At 43.1% G+C, this 21,421-nt stretch overlaps 1 protein-coding gene across 1 annotated transcript in view; it reads right to left on the bottom strand.

Annotated features, from left to right (window-relative positions):
* Positions 1–2,366: 2,366 nt before the first annotated feature.
* Positions 2,367–21,421, bottom strand: part of PIK3CB (phosphatidylinositol-4,5-bisphosphate 3-kinase catalytic subunit beta) — a 39,245-nt gene continuing 20,190 nt past the window's right edge. The window contains exons 10-17 of the mRNA XM_075201675.1: positions 20,347–20,525; positions 19,517–19,626; positions 19,096–19,174; positions 16,128–16,295; positions 15,758–15,881; positions 5,178–5,323; positions 4,744–4,876; positions 2,367–3,494 (exon numbers count right to left, since the gene is read on the bottom strand). Coding sequence (XP_075057776.1) covers positions 3,357–3,494; positions 4,744–4,876; positions 5,178–5,323; positions 15,758–15,881; positions 16,128–16,295; positions 19,096–19,174; positions 19,517–19,626; positions 20,347–20,525 — 1,077 coding nt within the window. The 3' untranslated portion in view covers positions 2,367–3,356. The remainder of the gene's footprint in view (positions 3,495–4,743; positions 4,877–5,177; positions 5,324–15,757; positions 15,882–16,127; positions 16,296–19,095; positions 19,175–19,516; positions 19,627–20,346; positions 20,526–21,421) is intronic.

Below are 21,421 nucleotides of genomic sequence, written 5' to 3'. Positions count from 1 at the left end.
CCTCATTTTGTATTGGAATATGAAAAAATACAAATGTGAACGTTCTTCTTCTCCTGCAGAGCTGGGCAAAATATGCAGAGATTTCTATACTGAACATTTAACAATCCAGAAACGTTGAACATATCAGCTGTACAATTCCTATCTTATAAACACCGCACAGAAATATTTTCAGTCCTCTACAAAGAAAAAAAAACATTCCCTAATTAACAAATGCACAGTTACAGACTTCTTTACAATGGGGCCACCTAGTGACCATCTTTCAAAAAATAAAAATTGAACCCTTATATATAGCAGTACCCAGCAATTACTTTTCCAAAATCTTCAAGTGGAGGATGGCTGGCTGCTGCCGCCCTCTGTTCCTGGCTCGGCGCTGCACTATGTGAGGATTTACATGATTTGTTTATCCATCACAAAATTCTTGCTTTGGAAACTGTGAGTTTCATTTATCCATGAATGGAAGACATTGGGTCACAGAGAAAAAGAGAACTAATCAATTAGTAAGACAACGGAGTTAGGCTTTTTATTACCTAGCCACAAGTAGCTTGTTTTGGCCTTATAACCGCTAGCATTCAGTTTGTGCAATGTACTAGTGTCTTTAACGCAATGAAACTGGATGTGAATATGGAAATCTTCGTTTTCAAAATAGTCACTTCCCACTGCTTGCTCCATTCAATGTATTTAACACAAGTAAACACAATGAGGCTGATGGAATGCCCTCCAATGACCTTGTGAAAGCAAGTAAAATGCTAGTTAGCCTCATGTTAAAAATGTTTATGTGGTTTCCCTTGTGTATAAACATCAAATCAAACGTCAGTGGAAGCAATAGAAAAATATACTGTACATCACATATTCATTCCGACCTGCTTAAGTTACACAAATGTGGTTGGAAAAGCAAACATGGTAAAATTTCAGCTTATCCTAAACACTGAAATGTAGCAATCACCTGATTTTCTTTACATGACTTCAAGGGGTATATTTACTAAACTACACGTTTGAAAAAGTGGAGATGTTGCCTATAGCAACCAATCAGATTCTAACTGTCATTTTGTAGAATGTACTAAATAAATGATAACTAGAATCTCATTGGTTGCTATGGGCAACATCTCCACTTTTTGAAACCCGTAGTTTAGTAAATATACAGAGAATTTGCATGACCAGTAGAGAAAGTAAATGCAGACATTTTATAGAACATAGGTTATATTTATTCAGCGTCAAAGTCGGAAAATTTTGTGCCCCGCTTACAGTGTAAAATCAATTCAGTTACATTCTCATTAAAACAGCGGCATAATCTATCTTATGTACACATTTCATTTCCAGTGTAAGACATGTGTGCAACAGAAGGAGTCAGGGAATCTCCTGCGCAGTGCAAGGTTTGAACAAGTTTAGGCACCTGCTGTCAGATGTTCTGTACAAAATAGAACATTCTGTCTTTCAGCTGGAAGATCACAGAAAAACAGCTGCAACTTCCAAACTTTAAATAAATATAGGAAATATGTGACAACTGTCAAATCATAATAAAAATAGTATTTTCATCTCTAACAAAAAATGTTGGAATAAATAAATCTTTCCTCTCATTTATATAATGCTTTTATGTAAAACTGATTGGCAGTCAGTCACATTGAATTCAGTTTTCCATAGAAATATTTAGACGTTGACATACAACAATTGGAAGCAGATAGGACAGCAATCGTCCATATTGCCTCATCATATCAAGCGTCTCTGGAACACTCATCTGTTCAAAGAGTCAACTCGACAATGGGATATAAAAAAATAAAAAAAAATCAAGATTTTGCTTTTTGCACAGGAAGTTGGACTGTGAGGATTATAGGAATCCTAATGAAAGACTAAAAGAAATTCTAAAAATATTTTCCTCACCAGCAAAGAAAACACAGAAACATATTTATAGAACTATACAACAAACATGATTTGTCCAGCTGGGTACCGTTCATAGTGGCATAAAACTCTGCTTGTGGTTCACCCAGAAGAAGATCCTAGAATTACAGGCTAAACAGACTGAGCAAGGAACCTGCACCTGTTATTTACCCAGCACCTGCACCTGCTAGATTACGGTTTTATCATTTCAATGTGGTCCTATGTTTTCTTTGATGTTGAGGATTTTTCGGGTGTTACTGGCCCTCTATAGCAGTGTTTCTCCCCACACTGTTCCTTAAGTTCCCCCGTGTAGGTCATGCAGTCAGGATTTCCTTAGTCATGCACAGATGAGTTAGTTTATTGGGATGGGTGACTAATCATCCAACCTGCTTACAGAAATCCCCAACACTTGAGTTGCTGGAGGCACCCAAGGACTAGAGTTAAGGAACACGACTATATAAATATATATATATATATATATATATATATATATATATATATATATATATATATATATATATAGGTAGGAGAATAATTGGCCCAGCTATATATATATTTTAAGGCAGTGATAAATACAGGGTTACGTACTGGCAGAAGTATAGGTAGGAGGTCACAGGACAGGGTAATCTTGCAGAACATCTGGAGTATAGCATTATCTGTAGTAAGTGAAGTGTTCTAATCTTTATGTGTCCTACGTGTATTTCCGTGTTAAGGTAAATCATTTTTTTAAAAAAATAGTACAGAGATAAGCAGCCAAATACTGTTACATGGTCCTAGAAGATTGTTAGCGACCTCTGTAGAAATGGAATAGTGAATAGAAGATGCACATAAATTATCATCAAAAGTTTGTGAAATCTCAACTCCATATCTTGTCCCCATTCGTCTCCAGTGAAAGTGGCTGTGTGTGCAGTTGGCGCCGTCGGCAGTGCAGAGCTGTAAAGATTATAAAGTATTCAGGAAGACAAAAAATTAACAGAAAAAGTCTCTAAAACAAGTGAGTAAGGACTGTACTCACATCACTTGAAAAGATCTGAGCCAGAGGGGTGGCATGATCTCATAAAAACATAAGGAGATTTAAAAAAAAAAAAAAAAATCAAACAAAGGGCTCAAACAGAATATCCAAACACAAAGTGTGCAAAACCAGAGCCTTGCTGAGGTGCATGGAGTTTGTTCCTTAATTCTTGATGCCAAACCAATCAACCTCACATCCCTTTGTGCAATGTCTTCAACACATCTGAAGCACACACCATATTCCAGTGTCCACGATTAGCATCAGTGTCTTTGCATTCAGCATAACTGCTTTCACATCCAGTCGGTCTCTTGCAGTTTCCCGGTCTTCTGTGGTGACTTTCCACATTTGGAAACCATGATTCCTTTGCAGCACGTGGGTCAACTCTTCCACAGTATAGTAGCAACTTTCAAAAGCCAGGAAAGCAATCTGGATGTTGGCCTTGTCAGAGAAGGAATAGGCTGTCAATATACCACTAGGACTTGTAATCCTTACGCACAGTATGTGCCATCCAGTTCACTTTGGTTGTCCAACTCTCCTTCAGAGCCTCATCAAACTTCTGCCTGAACTGTTTAAGTGCTTCATCTTCTGTCTTTCCCAGAGCCAGAGAGTCCTGGGAGGAAAAGGTTACGTACAATGAGCAGCAGAAGAAAAAAAAAAAGGCAGCAAACATTTGAACAGCTTACAATGAATATCAAGGTCTTAGACTGCTATGGTTCTTTAGGTTTGTGAATCAGTTTGCAGGACATACTGCTAAACCCTAGCATGCATCAAGCATAAAGTATTACATATATCAATCACAATAGCAGCTACCACTGACCAAGCTAAAAGGGAGCGACAAGGTGTAATCACAATGCAGAAGTAGGAGGGAGAGGGTTGATGAATGAAATATAATGAATGGTTGTAAATGTGAAATCTCAGGAACAGGTAGAGAATGTGATTTACAGGACAACATCCTTATGTCATATTGAGAGATATTAAAGGACACAGGGTTCCACGTACCATCAGAGAGCTGCTGTAGTGCTCTGTATGTTTGGAACACAGCAGCAGGAAGGGAGATTCGGCACAGAGTGTTCATGGTAATGATTAATCTCATACGTCTGTCCTGCAGCACCAATCCAGCTCACCATACAGTGAGCGAACAAAAAGTAGATCCCATTTCATTAAACCCCGGCCCCCCTGCTCTAGAGGTTAGTAAAGAGATAAGGGTAGACCATGTGACATAGGCAGTAACAGGTGTGCCAGTGTCAATACATGCATATAAAAGAAAAAGGAAGAGGGAGGCATCAGAAAGCTAGACTTATAAATGTTTCCTTAGGTATAAAAGAAAACACAAAGGTCATTTTAAATGCTCTCAAAATGAGACCCAGAAATTCACAAATCAAATGTTAAATAAGTTACAAACACATAAAAATGTTGCAGATCAGTCTCACTGACAACTTTACGGTGGTCCCCTTTCGCCGTAACCAGAATAATTATTTTTTCCGGTCTCAAGTCTGCGACATTTCTTTGTATATAGCATAAATATGATAATTGTGTTTTTATACACCTTTGTCGGCATTTAATCAGCCTTTACAGGGAGCGGAACAAGAGATTGAAAATGTTGCAGGATGGTTGGTGGCAAAAGATCCCCCCCCCCCCCGAACTCTTAGACACCAGATACTTTTGAAACTGTACTTTAGGTGCCTTACTGAATAGAACAAGCATCATGGAGAAGCTTGTGAATAATACAATATGGTTAGCATGAGTGCTGGGAACTACAGGATAAAGGGTCTTTGGAGGAGATAGTAAACTGTAATGAAGAAATGATGATGTGTGCATTATAAATACGCTGGTGTGCTTCTGTACTCTGCTCACTATACCTTGACATACTGAATATCTTTCACAGAGCTGAGCTCTGGGAGTCCTGCTGTCAGCATGAGTGCAAAGAGTGTGATGATCAGATTCCCATTCCTACGCAGGATTAGGTACGCTTCCTCGCAGTACTGCCGAAATCTGAATGGAGAGAAACACAGACAAACATTGGGAGCTATACACAGTATAACCGCATAAGATAAGCTTCTCATAGTACAAATGGAGGGAGGTGAAAGAATACAGTGACAGAACCAGTGAGGCTGAGGCCTAGACATGTGAGCACCATGAGCAACACTGACACTGGACACTTACACTACGCACACAATTAAATGTTGGTCATTTGACATGATCATCGGTGAGTGTAATATAAAAGCAGCAACTAACGTCGGTGTCAGAGAGCTGCCGGCTGCGTTTCTTAACACATATCCAATAGGAAACTCACCTGCCAAATTTCTCAGTGTTCCCTGGCTTTCCTTGTTGGATGACATGGATGAAGTCATAGGTGAGAATGAAGGGTCCACGCTCCCTCTTAATTTTAAATTTGGACTTGAAATTCCCAAGAATGTGACCAAAGTCAATGTGGAACAGCTGAAAGAAGAGAACAACATGACTATCACTAGTTGACAATAGGATACAGAATGACACAACCTATACTGTCAATTATAAGGACATAAAAACAATGGAATTTTTTTTAATTTACTGTCCATTGACAAATGGGGGACACAGACTGACACTGGGAGGGATTAAGCTTCACCCATTGGAAGCAGAGCACTTAAAAACAAATGTCCCTTTCTTTTTCTACCTTCTAAATGGAGAAGCTCAGTTTACATAATGCAATGAAGCAAAAAAAAAAAAGGAACCAAGATATCTGAAATGTAACTGGCAAAAACACAGAACACTGCTTCAAGCAGAGGCTCAGAGAGTGCGGTGCTGAGAGGAGTTTGAGGATCCATGATGTAACTAGATTTCGGAATGGGAAACAGATGTGGACTATTCCTTAAATGGAGAGCCAGATCTCCAGAAAAGAAGCCAACATTGTGGGGAGAAATGGAAAGGGAGGAAACCAATACATTCTAGTAAGCTACAAGCCACTATTCCCTCTTAGAGGAATCCCAATAGATGAGATACACCATTTAACATAAGTTTTCCAAACTCTGTGATATGCCTTTATAGACGCTCTCATCCTAATCTGAATCACCTGCTCCCAGTGAGGATGAGATTGAAGTAAAAGTCTTTACGCATCTGAATACACTGCTAGATGTAAGTACCATAAGATTCTGGGCCAGTTGGTCACCCCCAAAAAGGCCCTCATCTTATATTTCCCTGCATCCTGGGTTGAAAGACAAATGGAAACGATATGTGACACTGAACTTCCATGGAACCACTGTGTCATCTATCCTGAGCACCTGAGTGTCTCTAGGACCGAGCAACAGTAAATAAGTACTTTGCGGTTCAGGCTGGTAACAAGCAGGGGCGCCTAGAAGGGGCGTGGGTACAAATTACCAGGGGCCAGGCCTGCCTGGGTGGCCCGGACTCCACAGGAGCACTATAATAAAAAAAAAGCTAAAATAAAATAAATTTACCATTTTGTACCCGTGAGTAGGGGGGGTAGCAGGGATGATCCACTCACAGTGTGTAATGACTGTGTGTCATCACACACTGCCCAGCAACCTGTAGAGATAAGCCATGAGTTCCAAATCTCGCGAAATTTGGAACTCCTAGCTTGCACTGCAGGACGTTTTCTGTCAACAGCATAGAGGGTTATAATGTGTCTTGAATGGGGTTATAATGTGTCTTGGGGGTGGTCGTAATGTGCCTGGGGAGTGGCATGTAAATATAACTGGGGGGTTGCATCACATGTCTGGGGAGTGGCGTGCTGCGTGATGTAGCTGAGGGGTGGCGTGGTGAGTCTGGGGTGGTGGTGTGATGGGTGATGTGGCAGGGGGTGGCATAATGCATGATGTAACTTAGGGGTGGCATGATGCGTAATGTAGCTGAGGGGTGGCGTGATGTGTAATGTAGCTGAGGGGGTGGCGTGATGTGGCTGGGGAGGGTGTGATAAATGTAATATTTATTAGAATGTATGTATTATATACTGCGTGATCTGTGTTATAACCGTTGTTCACTTATTGCCTGGTTTTCCATATTTACATTTTCCAACAGGTCCCAACATTCCAGGATCCATACAAGAACCCAGTACCAGGTTGTGAAAGCTGCAACAACAGGTAGGTGATTAACACCATTTTAATACATAATGGGGGAATTCAATTAGCCAAGAAGTGTCTCCAAAACATCTGCGAGACACTTTGTGGGGAAGATTTGACAGAAATCTCCTCCCATTTTTCCTCACACCTCAATGGGGTGCGAAGGAAAATGAGCGGAGATTTGTACCGTAATTGCTGACAAGATGCGCTGCGCGATGTCTGTGTGTCACATCGCTGGTTATTGAATCTCCACCAATATGTCATGTCTAAAGAAGTGCAGCCATGCCCACGTTGTCCACACCCCCAACATTATGTGGACATGCCCCTTTGGTGGCGCTGCCATGCAGCACTCAGAACCCTTGCAGCTCGCCTGTGGAGGGGGTCAAAAATTTGCTGCATTGGGGCCCCAAATTCCTCTTGGCGGCCCTGGTTACAAGGTCCAGCCTGGATCACGGCTCTATCAACTTATGTAGTGGGTCTCCCAAGTGGCCACTCTGAGTATGTAATTGGTTTTAGGGTACTGCTCCTAGACTTTCTACCAAGTGCAAGATATTGTCTGCTTTGGTCACTGCTAGTGTGCTTTATGTGCCCTCTAGATTGTTCACATACATTCTAGCAGTGATATTGTCAATTTCCATTCGGTCCATGTTATTCTGAAGGAAAGATGTCCAACCTTAAAGGACTAGATGAACTGGTTAAAGATCCAAGACAGTTATTAGGAAAACAGTTTCCCATGGATACCACAGACGCTGCCGAGTGTGGTTTCTGAACACTAAACCCTAAATCCTTAGGCTTGCGTCAATGGATATGCCCTCCAGGGTTACAATTGACAGGGGTCATCCCCTGGGGCCAGATGAGCTAAATCCAATAACCAGGTGATGGAGACTCTATCCTTCAGAGGGAGAGGAAAACTGTCACTCACCGGACCGTGAGTGCCTCTTCCCGGACATTTAGGAACCGTGGTCGTCCACCATCCTGAGGGTCTGCGCATGCGCAGCCCTTTTCTATACTTCAGTGTATACCCCTTTAACTCAATTGGCAGATCAGGCAACCTCCCTATATTAAGCACCTGTGGTCAACACCACGTTGCCTGATCTTGGAGTCTCATTCCTCATGAGTCTCTGAAGGTGTTCCTGTATTCCTCGTGTATTCAGCGCTGCTGATTCCTGTGGTTTCCAAACCACTTCTATTCCTGTGGTTTCCAAACCACTTCTACTACTGTGGTTCCCATACCACTTCTACCATCAACTGTATCATCATGACTGTTTGCTGATTCCTATCCGCTGCCTCCGTGCACTACAGTCTTCTATACCACTTCATCGCTATTGTATACCTTTGGGACTGTTGCTGATTCCTATCCGCTGCCTCCGTGCACTACAGTCTTCTAAACCACTTCAACGTTATTTTATATCAATGTGACTGTTTGCTCATTGCTATCCGCTGCCTCCGTGCACTCCAGCTTTTACTTCACTCACCTGCTTCTCATCAAGTCTGTTTGCTGATTCCTATCCGCTGCCTCCGTGCACTACAGTCTCCTGCTTGCAACTCGCCTGTGTTCATCATCGTGACTGCCAGCTGACTACTATCCGCTGCCTCCGTGCACTACAGTCTCCTGCTTGCTACTCGCCTGTGTTCAACATCGTGACTGCCAGCTGATTACTATCCGCTGCCTCCGTGCCCTACAGTCTCATCTCATCTTTGCTGTGGCTTCCTCGAGACTGCCGCTTTCATTACCATCTGCTACACTTCGTGATCAACTGCTCCTGCCCTGCGCTGCACTCCTGTTTCCCATCGCTGTTGGTTCCTGTGGTTGCTACTGGTTACCTCCGTGTGCCGCTGAGCCCTGCTGCTGTGGTCAGCGCTATCGTCCATCTCCTGCTGATCCACTCTCCACGCCTTCACGTGTTCCACTGGTCTCTACCCTCCTGTCAGCATTGGATTTGTATCTCATCTACTACCCTCTGCTGGATCATCTCCATTCTCCTGGGTCTCCTATGAGTCCAGTTCCACGTGTTGCTGACTCCTGTGGATTCGTGTCCCTGTTGGTCTACTCACCTGTGCGCTGCACCTGCTAGACCTCTGCCTCACCTGTCCAGGGACTTTCTATCCAGTCGGCCTCCAGCCGCTCAGGTACCGCTGCTATCCCATCTGACTGCTACTGCTGAACCACGGTATGCATACTTCTCATTGACTGTGCTGTGTATTGCATATCTTGCTGGACTGTGTTTGGTTCTCTCTGGAGTCTGCTATCCGCTGAGTCTATTGCCATCATTGACTGTGTTATCATTGTGCTGGACTACTTCAAGAGACTTTCTAGATTGCAGACCTGCTCAGTCATTTATATATATATATATATCTATATTGTGCATATTACTGTGGATCGTGTATAAGGTGCCTGTGTATATCCTGTGTTGCAGTCTTCCCCCGTGCACCTCCTCACATATATATTCAGTGGTACAACTTGCTGATGTCAGACCACTGATCCCTGTTTCCGGTATCATCTGTTCCATTATCCTCTCACATAGCAGTGGTACAACTTGCTACCGCAGACCACTGACTACCTGGATACCTCCACTTGGATTCCATTCCTTCACTCAGACAGCGGTACAACTTGCTACCCGCAGACCGCTGACTCTCATCACCTCCTTGTTTCTGTTGGACATTCCTCCTCACTATAGCAGTGGTACAACTTGCTATCGCAGACCACTGACTACCTTCACGTGTCCTTGTCCATACAGTTCCTTGTGTATTATTACCTCATTATTACCAGTGTTGCTAGTCATAGACTTTCCTGAGCATCTCATCGGCCATCATTTCATGTTCCGTGATCACCCAGCTACCAGAGTACCCTATTACCATCTACATTGCTCTGGTAAGCCTACCATCTGGTGATTCCTGGGTAAAGACTCCTAGTGCCCGTGACAGTAAGATCAGGCCATGACAGACCCAGATACGGAACCTACAGCCAAAGAGATGCTGCGGCATCTGGTTACCCGTATTGAGCAACAGGAAGTTCGCCAACGGCATTTACTGCGGTGTTACCAGGCGTTAGCCTCCCAAAGACCGTCTGTGCAAGATGCCACAACTACTGTTGATGCTCCTGTGCCTTCCTCCGTTTCCCCAGTGCCATCCCAGGTGTTTACAGCTTCCACGCTTCACCTGCCTACTCCGTCAAAATACGATGGAGACCCCAAAACTTGTAGGGGTTTTCTTACTCAATGCTCAGTTCATTTTGAGCTCCAACCTCAAAATTTTTCTACCCATCGTTCCAGAGTGGCCTATCTTATTTCATTGTTTTCTGGACAAGCTCTCGCATGGGCTTCCCCTCTGTGGGAAAGAAACGATCCATTGTTACAGGATAGTGCCGAGTTTATTTCCACGTTCCGAAGTGTATTCGATGAACCAGGTCGTGTTATTTCCGCTGCATCCAGCATTCTCCGTCTTCGCCAAGGATCTCGCACTGTGGCTCAGTACGTCATTCGATTTAGGATCTTAGCCTCTGAACTTCAGTGGAACACTGAAGCACTAGTTGCCGCCTTCTGGCAGGGGCTTTCCGATAAAATTAAAAACGCACTGACTTCACAAGAACTACCCTCCTCTTTAGAAGATTTGATCTCTCTTTGCCATCGGGTAGACCTGAGGTTTCGTGAAAGAGAAACTGAGAAAACAACTTCGGTTAAAACACCTCTTCTCTCAAATCCTCAATTTCACCCAGCTTCATCTCCGGTGATACCCATGGAGATAGGTCGCTCCAAATTAACTTTAGAGGAGAGGGACCGAAGAATAAAGAATAGACTTTGTATCTATTGTGCCGATTCTACGCATATGCTCAATTCTTGTCCCAGGAAATGCCGGGCTCTAACCAATACTGGGGAGATAAGGTTAGGGTTCCTGGAGTCCTCTCCATCTTCCATGAAATCTAAAGTCTGCGCCTTTGATGTTACGATTTCCTGTGCTACCAAAGCCTTTGAGTCACAGGCATTGATTGATTCCGGAGCAGCAGGAAATTTCATTTCCAAATCATTAGTGAATCAATGGTCCCTACCAGTGATTACTTTGAAAACACCGATTACTGTGACTGCTATGGATGGATCACGTCTCATCAATGGTCTCATCACCCAGAGTACGTCTCCAGTAACGCTTCAGATGGGTGGGCTTCACCATGAAGAGATTTCGTTTTTAATTCTTCCTGTTACTACAAGTCCGATTGTCTTAGGCCTTCCATGGCTTCAGTGTCACTCTCCCCAGATTGACTGGCGCACTTCTCAAGTTACATCTTGGGGAGCTGAATGTCATCATCGTTGTCTCTCCCAAGTGGTTTCATTCAAAAGACAGCATTCGTCTATTCCACCAGGTCCTCCTCCACAGGATCCTTCATCTACGGATCTGTGTGATAAGGTTCAGTCTGAACTCCTCCCTCCTCATCGGGCGTTCGTGACGTCATCGGACGTTGAAGATGGATCTCAGGAGTCATCTTCAAAAAGTCAAGTGCTGGTGGTTCACGGTCACCATCCGTCTTTTCCGGAATTTCCTGCCCTCCCTCCCACCCAAGTTCCGGCGGTGGAGACTGCTTGTCAGACCTTCAAAAATATCTGGTCTCAGGTCAAAACCTGTTTAAAGAAGACATCTATCAAATATAAATCTTTCGCAGATAAGAAGAGGCGGGCTATTCCACCACTAAAAATTGGAGATCGTGTCTGGTTATCTACTAAAAACATTCGTTTGAAGGTTCCATCTATGAAATTCGCTCCTCGTTTTATTGGTCCATATAGGATCATTCAAGTTATCAATCCAGTATGTGTGAAACTCCTTCTTCCTAAGAGTCTTCGGATTTCTAATGCCTTCCATGTATCTTTGCTCAAACCTCTTATTATCAACCGTTTTTCAACTCCTCCCTCAGCTCCGCAGCCAGTTCAAGTTCATCAGGAGGAGGATTTTGAGATTACCGAGGTACTAGATGCAAAAATTTCGCGAGGAGTCCTCCACTTCCTCGTTCATTGGAAGGGCTTTGGTCCTGAGGAGCGCTCTTGGATCAAAGCTGAAGATCTTAATGCTCCTGCCCTTTTGAAGAAGTTTTACTCCAAAAATCCGGACAAGCCCGGTTCCAGGCGTTCTGTGCCCACCTTTAAAAGGGGGGGTACTGTCACTCACCGGACCGTGAGTGCCTCTTCCCGGACATTTAGGAACCGTGGTCGTCCACCATCCTGAGGGTCTGCGCATGCGCAGCCCTTTTCTATACTTCAGTGTATACCCCTTTAACTCAATTGGCAGATCAGGCAACCTCCCTATATTAAGCACCTGTGGTCAACACCACGTTGCCTGATCTTGGAGTCTCATTCCTCATGAGTCTCTGAAGGTGTTCCTGTATTCCTCGTGTATTCAGCGCTGCTGATTCCTGTGGTTTCCAAACCACTTCTATTCCTGTGGTTTCCAAACCACTTCTACTACTGTGGTTCCCATACCACTTCTACCATCAACTGTATCATCATGACTGTTTGCTGATTCCTATCCGCTGCCTCCGTGCACTACAGTCTTCTATACCACTTCATCGCTATTGTATACCTTTGGGACTGTTGCTGATTCCTATCCGCTGCCTCCGTGCACTACAGTCTTCTAAACCACTTCAACGTTATTTTATATCAATGTGACTGTTTGCTCATTGCTATCCGCTGCCTCCGTGCACTCCAGCTTTTACTTCACTCACCTGCTTCTCATCAAGTCTGTTTGCTGATTCCTATCCGCTGCCTCCGTGCACTACAGTCTCCTGCTTGCAACTCGCCTGTGTTCATCATCGTGACTGCCAGCTGACTACTATCCGCTGCCTCCGTGCACTACAGTCTCCTGCTTGCTACTCGCCTGTGTTCAACATCGTGACTGCCAGCTGATTACTATCCGCTGCCTCCGTGCCCTACAGTCTCATCTCATCTTTGCTGTGGCTTCCTCGAGACTGCCGCTTTCATTACCATCTGCTACACTTCGTGATCAACTGCTCCTGCCCTGCGCTGCACTCCTGTTTCCCATCGCTGTTGGTTCCTGTGGTTGCTACTGGTTACCTCCGTGTGCCGCTGAGCCCTGCTGCTGTGGTCAGCGCTATCGTCCATCTCCTGCTGATCCACTCTCCACGCCTTCACGTGTTCCACTGGTCTCTACCCTCCTGTCAGCATTGGATTTGTATCTCATCTACTACCCTCTGCTGGATCATCTCCATTCTCCTGGGTCTCCTATGAGTCCAGTTCCACGTGTTGCTGACTCCTGTGGATTCGTGTCCCTGTTGGTCTACTCACCTGTGCGCTGCACCTGCTAGACCTCTGCCTCACCTGTCCAGGGACTTTCTATCCAGTCGGCCTCCAGCCGCTCAGGTACCGCTGCTATCCCATCTGACTGCTACTGCTGAACCACGGTATGCATACTTCTCATTGACTGTGCTGTGTATTGCATATCTTGCTGGACTGTGTTTGGTTCTCTCTGGAGTCTGCTATCCGCTGAGTCTATTGCCATCATTGACTGTGTTATCATTGTGCTGGACTACTTCAAGAGACTTTCTAGATTGCAGACCTGCTCAGTCATTTATATATATATATATCTATATTGTGCATATTACTGTGGATCGTGTATAAGGTGCCTGTGTATATCCTGTGTTGCAGTCTTCCCCCGTGCACCTCCTCACATATATATTCAGTGGTACAACTTGCTGATGTCAGACCACTGATCCCTGTTTCCGGTATCATCTGTTCCATTATCCTCTCACATAGCAGTGGTACAACTTGCTACCGCAGACCACTGACTACCTGGATACCTCCACTTGGATTCCATTCCTTCACTCAGACAGCGGTACAACTTGCTACCCGCAGACCGCTGACTCTCATCACCTCCTTGTTTCTGTTGGACATTCCTCCTCACTATAGCAGTGGTACAACTTGCTATCGCAGACCACTGACTACCTTCACGTGTCCTTGTCCATACAGTTCCTTGTGTATTATTACCTCATTATTACCAGTGTTGCTAGTCATAGACTTTCCTGAGCATCTCATCGGCCATCATTTCATGTTCCGTGATCACCCAGCTACCAGAGTACCCTATTACCATCTACATTGCTCTGGTAAGCCTACCATCTGGTGATTCCTGGGTAAAGACTCCTAGTGCCCGTGACAAAAACACTGTGCCAGATGGAGAAGATAACGGTCCCACCTCCTAAGAGTATCCACCTGCAGGGGGAGAGTATGAAATGGTGCGTAAGGCACTATCTTCACTATGGAAACCATACTGCTTCACTGGTGGACAGAACACATTGGGGTAAAGAGAACTGTCCTAACCAGGTCCTCAGCAGGTTGTATTTGCTCAATTCAACTTCCAGTCGTGAGCCCTCAACTCCTTCAGAATATCCTGGTCTGCTCCCGAGTTGTAGCTTTGACCAGGATGTCATCCAAATATGGTAATATTATAATTTCCTGTAGATCGAGGTGGACTGAAAAAAGCCAACATCACCTTTGTGAAGACTTTGGAAATGGGGATTTCAGTTCAAATGGGAGAGCTTGGAAATAAAATCACCAGAGCAAAGTGCAGTAACCTTTGATGCTCATGTCTAGTGGCATGTGAAGAGAAGAGTGTTTGTGCAGTAAATACATGTTACTTACAATAAACAACACATTTTCTCTAGCCCACAACCTGAATCTACTGACCACCCACTGCTGGATTAGGAGAAAATATAGTTACTGTGAGAAGGTGTCTGTACAGTAGGATCCAATGAGCTGAGCTCCGCTGAAAGTGTGCCTGGCTGGAGATCCATTTTGTTGCCAGTGCTAAAGGCAGAAGGAATTGGCATGAAAGGCTGGCACGTTCATTAAGAGAAACACAAACCCATGTTAGCAATGGCAACACTGCTAGTCCTTTGATATACTCTACCCACTGATGGTTAAGTCAAAGCCATAATTCATAGTCTTATATGGCATAGAGGTGGTGCAATATACTGGTCCACCCCCTTTGCCAAGCGGGCTAATGCATGTAATAACTTGGGATGCCCTGGTTAAATGGAGGAAGGGTGCCAGTTAGCCGAAGACAAAGTTGCTCTGCAAAGCAGCCAAGAAGAAAGTGATAGCTTCCCATCTCCTACTCTCATCCCCTAGCTGCACTCCATAGAGGGCATGGGAGAGAGATGGGGAAGTGAGAGGATGCCAGGAGTAGATGGAGACCAGAATGCCTCAACCGTCATGCTCTGGGTGTCAAGCAAAGCCCGACGACTGAAGAAATCTTACTGCAATAAAAAACAATAGAACAACTCTGTCTCCTATGCGCAGTGATTATTATCACTGTCAGTCAGTGCCCATTTGGTGAAAAATACATTCATTCACTTAGTTAAATTATTTTATCCAGCCAGTAGGGTAAAGATATCTTCAGTTCTATGCTTCATTGCCCCACTGTACAGAGCAGTAGCATTTTGTGATGCCAAATAAACAATGATAATCCTACATATATAGCATATATATTTACCAATGTGTACCGAAGACTTCTGCAGGACAGCCTATTTCCAGCCACACAGCAAAGGTATGTATTTAGAGCCCTTGCCTATTAATATCCTACAGCTACAAGTTCAAGTAGTGAAAATACCCCCAGCATGTACACCCAGGTAACTTGCTTTCATTTGCATTACTCTGCATGTGTCATGTATTGGCATTTATAGCAGGCACAACATGTATAATACATGCGTGCCACATGTGTACAGTGATGTGTACAGTGCAGGTGCAATGTATTGTTGTGTGTAGACACCCATAGACAGCCTATGTTCAGTGGCATCATCCACTGACCACCACACATTTCTCACCTGGCCTGTCTTTCTGACCATTATATTGTCGTTGTGCCTGTCCCCGATCCCAAGCACATAAGTAGCTACACAGTAGCCAGCGCAGGATAGGGTGAACTCCTCAATCGCTCGCTCAAGGTGATCCCTGGAAATAGGAGGAACAACATTTGTGATCTGCACACATTAAGAGTTTGTGTGACGTATAATTAGTAGAATTGTGTTAGTCGGTTTTCAGAAGTATGCTACAAATGCAGATAGGAATTAGTTTGAATAATGGAATAACACAAACAGCATTAAGAGTTCCCCTGTGAGTTATAGAGCAATGAATACAGCATCAGGAGTTAGCCAGCATCTTATAAATCATTGAGCACAGTGTGATGCGAGACATTACCCTGCATTGTACTCCTTGATCCAGTTCAGCAGAGCATCCTTGTTGAAGGCAGCTGCTGCTGCAAGGTTGGTGCAGTCCAGCTGGATGTCCGCAATGGTCTCTGCTGCAGATACCACCTCTATCATGCCACATCGATCTCCTGTAGCCAGGCATCCATAAGGCACTATCCTGAAACACATTTTCATGGCTTGTTTATTATACGAGCAAGTACTGAAATTCACTGTATTCTATTTAAACTGGAGACACAACAAGGTATGAGCTTTATAATACTTTATACACTGGGGACATAGGTTTGAGCGAACTGCATGGAGTTTATATAGCCTCAGACACAAACAGGGACTAGAGAAGCTTCCCTGCAAGGGGAAACATAAGCTTAACGGTCTGCAATTGCAGACACTTCTTATTATCTATGCTATTACTATTGTAAATGACAGAGATTATTTTTATATATCATGGCTGAATGGGACCATTAGCTTAACATTTAAGTTAGCGTATGCAATAACTAAAACATTTTTATGGTAATATTATTTAACAGTACAGCTATCTACAAAATAGCACTGTGGGTGCTATGTTATACGTAGCATAGCTGTTGCAGATTGTTGCTCCACAACATGGGCTTGGAGTGTGTAGTTGCAGTTCAAGTAAGATGCAATCATTCAGGCTTTGGTTCACCTCCCTTTGTTATTGGCAAAATTGTTTTCCTGCTACAGTACACAACGTTATTTTAGATTATGCCACCAGAGGGTGCTGCCTCATGTTGCTATAAAGGAAACTGTGTTCTCCTTAGATGGATGTTACATTGGCATTATGATTAAAAAAATTAAACAAAGTACTAGTTTGTGGGGAGAGGAATACAAGTCTTTGGGCGCCCTGCTCTCATGACTTAATGTTCATTGGTTGTCTAAACACAATGGACCCGAATTCTGAAGTGCGGTGGATAAACACGTCAAAACAACTTGGTTTTGCACTCTCAGGAGACACCTCCACAAACAAGTGTGCCTAGGTTTGTGGGGAGAGTAAATAAGACCTTGGGAAGTGCTATGCAGAAGTGTAAAGATCATTATGTAAGGCCCCTCAATGCTACGCCTGCTCTGTACATAGCAACGTCACTGATCCTCCCAACTCCTCCAATCAGTTGGTGCCGCCACCATGCTCTGTAACCTGAGATTTACCGCTCATTAACCTGCACCTGCGTCAGTCATTTTGCACATAATAAATTACCACCACTGGAGGCAGATATTTTGCGGGCTGAACCAATATTCATAGGAGTGAAGCTATACTCAGAGCTAACTATAAATTCACACATACTTCACCAATATTGAGGCTGGGGAGGGGGCATTTGTTTGGTTAGCACTGCTGCCTCAAAGCACTGGGGTCATGGGTTCTGTTCTGACCAGGGCACTATCTGTGTGACGTTTGTATGTTATCGGATTTGAGTTCTCCGTTTTTGCCTAAGATCAAGCCAAGTACTGTCCTAGGAGGGTAAGCCAGGGTCGCTCTAATAATGGACAAACTACCTCGGCCAGAAGGCTGGTGGCTTGAAAGCCCCCCTAGTCTTATGCCATAGGGGTATGAAGACTTTTCAGTGAGAATGGGGACAGAGGAGGGAAGAAGAGAATTTATACTGTAATATCTCCTGGGGCAGGGAATGGTGTAAATGATTAGAAATTATCGGTAAAGCCTGCATGATGTGTCAACACAATATGAATACAAAATATAATAGTTATATCCATAAGACAAAGCTGATGGTCGTTTGTGGGATTTTATCAAAATTGAAGTTGAAATTGCAGCGGACTGTTTATATTTTTAATAAGTGCATTCAGGTGGCTGTAAACATAGATTTAGTCTACCCTATAATCAACTAATGAATACGAAGATGAAGAGTTAATCCTGACATAGTGCATACAGTTCATTCAATTTTACCAACCAATTCAGCACTGCTGTCATTTAAGGTACACAGAAGGAAAGACGAGTTCTCTGGTGTTTGCTTATACACTAAGCATAGAAAAAAAAAAAAAAAAAAAAAAAAAAGTGTTGCTTTGGCCAATGGGATGTTAGGACGAAGCTGTCTGAGCAGTCAAAGTCAGTCAGAGCTTTGCATAGGTGACAATTAGATGCGAAGTGTTGCCAGGGTCACAGGGTCACTTGGCCTTATTCCATGTCACACCCATAGTATATGGTGACCACGGGCATAGGGCCAGTAACTTCCCTTACAGAGGCCAAGTGATGACAGCCGAGATCCCCAGAGAAGCAGCAGGAGCTGAGTATAAAAACATCCTCGTCAGGAGAGGCTCTGACAGGAGTCAGCTGGAGGGCAGCTCATACAAGTGGGGGTGTGAAAAGGCCTATCAGTACTGCTGCTCTGTGTGCAGGGACAATAACACAGCATCTCCTCCGAGCAGACGTTCTGCAGCTGGGAGTTGGTGCAACTGGTTAGATTACACAATAGAACACTAGGTATGTTCGATGTTTGTTTTTTAGAAGGATAAAAAGATATCATAGCCTAGACAAAAAAGGTATATGGTAATGGTATTGTAGAAGATGGGTTAGATAAATAAGAAATACATTGTGGTGCAAAGTGATTATTGCATTCTGTTCCAGAATGTTGACTGTTAGCGATATGTAATGTACAATGATAGTATTACTAACAGACAAACCTGAAACGTCAAAATAATCATATGATTGAAGCAAACAAAATATGTCTGAAAACCCCCACACAATACTCAGCAATATAGTATATATATATATATATATATATATATATATATATATATATATATATATATATATATATATATATAAATGTGCATTTAGCGAATGAAGTGCACGCGCTACAAACAACATACTAGTTTAGACTCCGCAGTGGTACATTTACTCAGAGTGTGGAATACAGAGAGGAGACTGCAGGTCACGGTTTGAACTGATGTCACTGCCCCGTTGAGTGGGCAATTAATGAGAAGCCACTTACCTGAGATCCAGCCCTGACTCCTTCCACAGCATGTCCATCAGACGCAGCAGCTGGAGAGCGAGCATGTCCTGACGTAGATCTGTGCGAACAAACACACATTAAATGGCCTTGTTGGCCAAACATTACCCATGGATAACCGTCCTGAGAACTTCCAGATAAATGCTAAAAGATGGCGCCATTCAAACACTAAATAATTCACTTTGGGTGGAATTCCATAAGCCAAACATTAATTCAAAAATATGACTCAGTGGAAAACTGGGCTCCAAGAAAGTAAATGTAAATATATATATATATATATAGTCTGTAGTACGTATTATATATTTACACATTGAAAGGGCTGATGTATGTTCATAACACGTTTACTGAAAAAATGAGAACCAGTTCAGAATTAAAGACGACACTGCAACAAACTCCATCTCACCATCTCCATTCTTGAAGATGATCCCAGTATAGTCCCCTCCAAAACCCTTATTGCTGTATACGATCCACAGAGGTTTCATCTTGGAGTCCATATATTTGCACTTATCTACCCTGTCCGTACAAGAGATGAGAAAAAGGTGTAAGTTGCAGTGATAATTCACAGGTGAGCAGATAAATCATCAAAGAGGGGACTATTATTAGTGATGAATGAGACATGTTAGAAAGTGGACAAGACATTGCTATTAACCAATCGGAGTAATAAATGCAAGTGAATTTCTGCTGGTAGTTAACAATGAAAGAGGAGAGAGTGTGAGCAGATCCAGGGGAGATGTAAAAGACAAGTCAAGGAAGTAATGGACTATAGTGTACTAACTATAACCAAATAAGGTACATTTGTGATTGTGGTGTGGAAGACAAATAAAATAAATTTGAGGTTGTGGTAGAACGCAAAATATAGATTGAATGAATACAACTCGCACCCCTAGTATTAACATTTGGGGGTATATTTACTAAACTGCGAGTTTGCAAAAGAGGAGTTGTTGCCTATAGCAACCAATCAGATTCTAATTAACATTATTTAGTATATTCTACAAAATGACAGCTAGAATTTGATTGGTTGCTTTAGGCAACATCTCCACTTTTTCATACCCTCAGTTTAGTAAATATGTCCCTTGAACTTGGGAGACTCATGATCGAGCAGATACAACCAACATTCAACACTCCAGCAGCAGCTGAACTTTACTATCATGATGTTCAGTCTGGTTGTATTGCTGAAGATGCCTATTTCTTCCTATTTAATCCTGTAAGTTGAATGGCAAAGTGGACACTCACACAAGTTCAGAGAGGGTAACGCTGGGGTTAAGGGGTGACTGGATATCAGTGAGAGCATCCCTGTATGCATTTTGCTTCAAACAGGCGTGCATGGTTTCCTTGTTCTTCACCCTGCTCTGCTTCATTGCATTCAGCTTGATGAGACCATTTAGTGTGCGCAGCTTGTTCAGCGCCTCCACCTAAGAATGAAGGAGCACTTTACATAGGATAACGTCCAAAGCATGTTCTCAGATACCACACGGAAAGGCAAATGCAACATTTTAAACTGTATTAGAAAAGTGGCGTCATTTACATGGTCACTAGTGGCTCTATCATGATGTACACAATGCAGGCAGGTCTCCAAGCAACTTTTACAATACATACTAAACAAACAGGATATAATAGGGCAGAGTGGAAAATACGATGGTGTCTGAAATAGCTATATAAATAAACAGTAATGGGGACTATATGTAAAGACAAGATCTCAGGGAACGGTGTGTATTAGAACCTGGGGTCCATGTGCTAAGACAGGGTCTATGCCATAGAAATGTATTTATCTAACCACTTTCTCTAAATCTGGCGTACCTATTCTGTGTGTTTTTATATATGTTAAAACAGAAATTAAAAAAAATAAAGTTAAAAAGTGTGTATATAAAACTGGCGGCATAAAAGGCTGAGCCATAACTAGACAGCAAGTGAATTATAAATTTAGGCTAATTTGGTTACAGCTGAGCGCTCTCTTTCTTGTGACAGGTTCTAACATTTGTAATTATGGCTCTCATTAGAGGTGCATATAAACAGAAGATAATCAGTATATAAAACACCAGGGGGTAAATGTATCAAGCTAAGAGTTGTCCGGTGGGTTTGAAAAGTGGAGATGTTGCTTATAGCAACCAATCAGATTCTAGCTGTCCTTTTGTAAAAGGTACTAAATAAATGATAGCTAGAATCTGATTGGTTTTTCAAACCCGCCGGAAATCTCTCAGCTTGATACATTTACCCCCAGATATACAATATATTTCAACCTTGGGACAACACCATCTACCACAATCTTTAAACCATAGTTAGCACCAGATGCTACTTCATGGATGTCTTG

This window comes from Mixophyes fleayi, chromosome 3 (assembly GCF_038048845.1).
Source record: "Mixophyes fleayi isolate aMixFle1 chromosome 3, aMixFle1.hap1, whole genome shotgun sequence".
NCBI lineage: Eukaryota > Metazoa > Chordata > Amphibia > Anura > Limnodynastidae > Mixophyes > Mixophyes fleayi.
This window is presented reverse-complemented; position numbering and strand designations above follow the sequence as displayed.